The following is a 6,361-nucleotide window of genomic DNA, read 5'->3' as shown; positions in this document are numbered from 1 at the left end:
AAAGTGACACCTGTGCTGGCCAGGAGGATAGTGAGAGAGGTAAAAAAAGAATCCAAGGATCACCATCAAGGCCATGCTGATGAAACTAGGCTCTGCTGGTGGCAACATCTCAAGGCAGACAGTCCAACGGACACTGCACACCGCTGGGTTCCATGGATGCAGACCATGGTAGACACCACTTCTCCAAGAGCCTGCTTGTCCTTTGCAAATGCTCATCTGGACAAAGAAGAAGACTTCTTTTCTTCTGTTTTATGGTCAGATGAAACAAAAATGTAATCGTTTGGCCACAATGATGTAGCCTTCATTTGGTGTAAAAAAGGAGAAGCCTTGGTGGTGGGAACCTAATGTTTTAGGGGTGTTTTTTCAGCCAGTGGACCAGGGAACCTAATCACAGTAAACGACACCATGAAAAAGGAGCAATACATCAAACTTTTGTTGTTTTGATTGCTTCTATTGTCCTCTTTTGTAAGCTGCTTTGGATAAAAGAGTTTGCTAAATTAGTAAATGCAAATGTGTGTAAATTGATTAATCAATGTAGATAAAACAGCCAAATGTAAATCTGCTCTCTCATTTTCCTCTTCCTTTTCAACAGTCTGTTTGTGTGCCCAGGGGAGATATGCATTCAAGCTGCTGAATGATTTATTTGTGAATTACACCAATGCATTGAGGCCTGTGGAGGACACAGACAACATCATTAACGTCACCTTGCAGATCACTCTCTCCCAGATCATTGACATGGTAATGACTCACAATCAATCACACATTCTTTCTCAGTCTCGCTCTCTCTAGTGATTTTTGGGCTCGTTTTGCTGCTTTGCACTAGCTTTGACCTTTTGAATTGTGCTGTGGTGTCATATGCAAAACGCTATTAAAAATTGTAAACATATCCCCATACTCCTCATCTGATTAATTACAGTGCATTAACAGTTGTTTTGCTCTGCTCATTCATTCATTGTCAATATTTTCCTTACACCTTGAATACATATGGGTGTATACATCTTAATTGGTATTTGTCAAAAAATATTTTTTAAAAATGTATTCAAATTTCTGAATAATGAACCTGATTCAAACTTAGACATATAGTGCAACACATTTAGCCCAACATAGCAAACATGACATAACATTGATTAAAAGGTCAGATGATCTTATATATTTTTTTTAGAAACTTACTGATCTTGGCACATTATGATCTACAGTCCTCTTTTTATGTTTTCATCTTTTAACATGCCCCAACAAAAATATGAAAATTATGTAAATATAAAATTATTAAAAATACGTCTATGTATTTTTCAGCCGATTCCTTACTAAATTAATGTCACATCAATTAACATCTAAACAATATTTTAACTGATCAATGAATTTGATGTATTTTGCTGACTGGAATATATTTATATATATGATATACTAAATGCACCTTTTTTCCTAGGATGAAAGAAACCAGATTCTCACAACATACTTGTGGATTCGTCAGGTGTGGTTTGATGCCTACCTCACCTGGAATAAGACAGACTACGATGGGCTTGATACCATCCGTATACCTAGTAGTTATGTATGGAGACCCGATATTGTCCTATATAACAAGTAGGTCGGATTGGTATTGGGTTTCATCGATTCAGCCACCAACTGAATGTCCTGTCCTGTCCATCAGTTTGTTGTTGCCAAAGACACAGGCTGTACATTCTCATCAACTGCTTGTTTATGGGAGGGTCCAGTCAGTTTCCTCTTTCTTCTTCTTATAACAATTTCTAAGTTAATTTAATAGCAAACATGTAATAAAACACACACACACACACGCACGCACGCACACACACATGTTTGTTTTTGTGAATTGTGGGGACATTCCATAGACGTAATGGTTTTTATACTGTAAAAAACGATATTTGCTATCACCCTACACCTTCCCTACACCTAAATCTAGCCCTCACAGGAGACTGTGCATATCTTTACATTCTCAAAGAAACGTATTCTGTATGATTTATAAGCCTTTTGAAAAGTGGGGACATGGGCAATGTCCTCATAAGTCACCCTCTCCTTGTAATACCTATGTCATACCCATGTTATTACACAAATTTGTGTCCTGATATGTCACAAAAACAAACACACACACACACACACACACACACACACATATAGATAGACGGATATATAGATAGATAGATAGATAGATAGATAGATAGATAGATAGATAGATAGATAGATAGATAGATAGATAGACAGATAGATAGATAGATAGATATAGATAATAGATAATATATATTATACGAATATATAAAATCTCTGAATTCTATTTACATGTAAGCGTCCTGTGAGACAGCTTTGGCCATAACATTGCAGCTTTGTCAAATGTAGGCAGAAAGTCTAAGCTCTTTCCAATGATTTACAGTAGCTGATCTGATGCTGTTTATAGCTGGTAGATGGCCTGATATCTCTGCTTATTATTTTTCATGTCCAGAAAGCTCATCATAACAAAACATGCTATGACAAGTAATTTATTTAAAGAGCAAGTTCAGATTCAGTGCTTGTGGACAGTTTTGTGTGTGACATAACAATGAATAAAAAAAACTGATTCACATGACCATCATGGATATGACTCTGTGACATGTGGTTGTCTTCATCAATGTAAATACATATTCAGGATCAGAGTAGGCCAAATATACTAAATTCCCAAAAATTATTATTTTTTTTAGTCACCCTTAGGCCATCCAAGATGCAGATTAGTTTTTTTTTAGCATTATGTCATTTGCTTACCAGTAGATCCTTTGAAGTGAATGGGTGCCACCAGAATGAACGTTTAAACAGCTGATAAAAACATCACAATAATCTACAAGTAATTTGCACGACTCCACATGGTCTATTAATATCTTAACTTTATCTATAACTTTATTTGATAGACAGGAGTAATGTGGATTACTTGTGGTAAATGTCTCCAAATCTGTTCAAATAAAGAAACAAACTTACCTACTGTATGTCTTTGATGGTCTGAGGGTGAGTACATTTTAATTTTTGGGTGAACTCTTCCTTAAATGTTATATATATATAGTAGTAATATTGTCCTGTTTGTCTTACATATTTTTTATTTGTATAGAATATTTATATGTATTTTTATTTTGTAAAAATATTTAAATATCCATAAATTAGATTAGTTTAACTTCATAATGTATGTTTGCAAAGACCCTGTCTTGAATTAAGTTATTTTTATCCAACATTTTAAAATCATAAATCTAAAAAAATTACTGACATGAGAAAATGACAAAAGAAAACAAACAAAATTAAAAAAAAAGAAAATGAAGATATATACTGTTAAAATGAGTCTTAAGCTAATATATCTTGCATTGTATTACTTAAATTATCTAATTAAATTTTAATTTAATTGATTTTCACCTTCTGTTCTCCAGTGCAGATGACCAGTTCTCCAGCTCTATGGAGACCAATGTGGTGATCCGCCATGATGGCCAGATTATGTGGGATCAGCCGGCAATAACCAAGAGCTCCTGCAAAGTGGATGTGTCTTATTTCCCTTTTGATGTCCAGCAGTGCCGCTTCACCTTTGGCTCTTGGACCCACAATGGCAACCAGATGGATCTTCATAATGCCCTGGACAGTGCTGATCTGGCTGACTTTGTGGAGAACGTGGAGTGGGAGGTTCAGGGAATGCCTGCAAAGAAGAACATTATTCTCTATGGCTGCTGCTCAGACCCCTATCCAGATATCACCTACATACTTCACCTGAAGAGAAGAGCTTCCTTTTATATCTTCAATCTGCTCATTCCCTGCATGATGATCTCCTTTTTAGCTCCGCTGGGCTTCTACCTTCCAGCTGACTCTGGAGAGAAAGTATCTTTAGGGGTCACAGTTTTACTAGCCCTTACTGTCTTCCAGCTTCTGGTCGCTGAAAGCATGCCTCCTTCAGAGAATGTGCCACTCATTGGTGAGAGTTTTTATTTTTAACGTAACTGTGATTTTATGATTATGAAGAATGTTATTATTAATGACAGCAGTGGATAGCAACAATTTTTTCGGAACAACACATAATTTACATATGTATTTTGCTGATACTTAATACATGCTTTCAAATAATATTGTTTTTAATTAAGTTGAATGAAGCATAAAATTAACAAGCTTCAGCAAGTTAAAATTTGTTGGGGGTCAAAATATATAATGATGAGTCATAGCAACAGAACACAGATGCTAAAGCTGGATCTGTGGAACCATTACCTTGATATTGTTAGCTTTACCAATTGAGCTGCAGGAACATAAACTGAAGCCAGTTTGATTTCAATGAAGATCATATAATCAACAATTAGAACCATATTTTTCTATTACATCTTGTGTGCTCCGTGCCAGATTGTCTTGGTTGTCTAAATCAGTTCTGGCAATTGTATTCTCTACCCATAAAAGTGGGCACATGCTATATAAATGTTAATTCTTCCTTCAGCACAACACCCCCTTGGATTCCTTTGGTGTGCAATTAAGTGGTTCACCAAAGAAAAAACACCCCCACCCACAAGGCCTAAAATAAATAATTATCAGATTGTATGAGATGCAAATAAGGTTCTGGAGCTTTAGAAGGAAAGCAATAAACAATGCACCTGCCATGGGTCAATAATTTTGATGAGTGTTCCTAATGAAACTGGGACCGCCTGCAACGGTGCTGTTTATTAGCAAACTCACTATTGGGTGAGTACAGGTTTTACCATTGGAATACTTTACAAAAAGTTTCCAATTGAGGTCAAATAATCAATGATTCTCAGGTTACATGTAGTTTTAAATATCTATTCATTGCTAATAGCTTTGGAATGAAGTTTGCTGTCTATGTTCATCAATCCCAATATTTCCACAGGGAAATATTACATCGCCACAATGACCATGATTACAGCTTCTACAGCCCTGACCATCTTCATCATGAACATACACCACTGCGGTCCAGAGGCTCAACCTGTTCCTGCATGGGCACGTCGCTTTATCCTGCACTACTTGGCTCGAATTTGCTTTGTTTATGATATGGGAGAGAGCTGCCTGTCTGTGCACACAGACAAACCTGCGCATAAGAGAAGCAACTGCCCTTTAAATGGCCAGGCTGGAGGTGAGGACTTCGCTCTGAGGGTACGTGGCGTTTCAGCCAGTGAAGGGTGTTCACAGAAGATAAAAGATCAATTAAATGAAAATGTCAGTCCAACCATATCACCACGACAAGGCAAAGAGTGCCATCTTGGCTGGATAGATGGTACCTGTGTGGGCATTGACAATGGAGAAGTTGCAGGAGCTACAGCAGAGAGAGTGAGTGAGAGCGGAGCAACTAGGAAAGAATCAGCCAAGAAGAGGGAGATACTTGTTGAAAGTCAGTGTTTATTCCATCAGCAAAACATCCTGAGGAATATCGAGTACATTGCTAACTTTTATCATGAACAGAAGGCCACACAGAGACGAAACGGGGAGTGGCGGAAAGTTGCCAAAGTCATGGATCGCTTTTTTATGTGGATATTCTTCATCATGGTCTTCTTAATGAGTTTACTTATTATAGGGAAAGCTGTCTGAATGTTTGATGTGAAAGACACCAGGGGCCTCGTGCATAAACGTCTATGCAGTTCTCATACTAATGACTTGCATAAGCAAAAATGGAATTATGAAGTCATTGACACTGATGGTGATAACAGGCCAGACATACTGAGTCTCATTAGTTCTTTTATTATTGTACTGTTCATGGATCCAGATTATTTTAAATGAGGGAGTGTGGGACAGTAATTTGCGATTAACATAATACATAATACTCTGCCATTCTCAAACCCAGCTGAATGCAATAAAATGCATCTATATAGGCTTAGGCTGACTGTGATCACAACATTTTTGTTACTTTGAGATAATTGAGATGTATCGTAAGGTCAATTCAATTACTCCCAATGATTAATGTGTATAAACATTTTATCTACTATATATTATCTTATTATAGCCTAATAAGGCCACCAGGAATATTTTTGTTATTTTTATCCTAAATCTAGAGTAAACAGAAGTTTTGGCTTCAGACCCACTGTATGCCAACTGGAAAAAATCTAAAGCATGATGGTAGAAGGTCTTCACAGACTAGCACTCTATGGTATTTATTTGCATTTGAAGTCTCTTTATGTCTTGTATTTTTTTAATGTGCAGGACATTTGTTCATGAGGCCCCTGAGTTGATCAGTCAGCTCACAAGGTCACAAAAGTAAACTTTCCTTGTATTTACGTGTTTGTTCGTTTATTTATTTATTTTGCATTAATGTTAGGTAAATGATTTTTTAAAGTGTCAATAACATCGAACTAATGTACAGCATTGTTTTTTACTGACTATAGGGATAATAGAGCTCTGAAGCCAAAAGCTAAGCAAA

General features: G+C 36.6%; 1 protein-coding gene across 1 annotated transcript in view; it reads left to right on the top strand.

Moving 5' to 3' along the window:
• LOC141300172 (neuronal acetylcholine receptor subunit alpha-10-like) overlaps positions 1-5,535 on the top strand; it is a 9,274-nt gene extending 3,739 nt beyond the window's left edge. Inside the window, exons 2-5 of the mRNA XM_073830505.1 lie at positions 593-738; positions 1,427-1,581; positions 3,396-3,928; positions 4,841-5,535. Of these exons, the coding sequence (XP_073686606.1) occupies positions 593-738; positions 1,427-1,581; positions 3,396-3,928; positions 4,841-5,535 (1,529 nt within the window). The remainder of the gene's footprint in view (positions 1-592; positions 739-1,426; positions 1,582-3,395; positions 3,929-4,840) is intronic.
• The last annotated feature ends 826 nt before the right edge of the window (positions 5,536-6,361 follow it).

Source organism: Garra rufa, chromosome 24 (genome assembly GCF_049309525.1).
Source record: "Garra rufa chromosome 24, GarRuf1.0, whole genome shotgun sequence".
In the NCBI taxonomy this organism is placed as follows: domain Eukaryota; kingdom Metazoa; phylum Chordata; class Actinopteri; order Cypriniformes; family Cyprinidae; genus Garra; species Garra rufa.
Note: the sequence above shows the minus strand (reverse complement) of the source record. Positions and strands in the feature narration are given on the sequence as shown.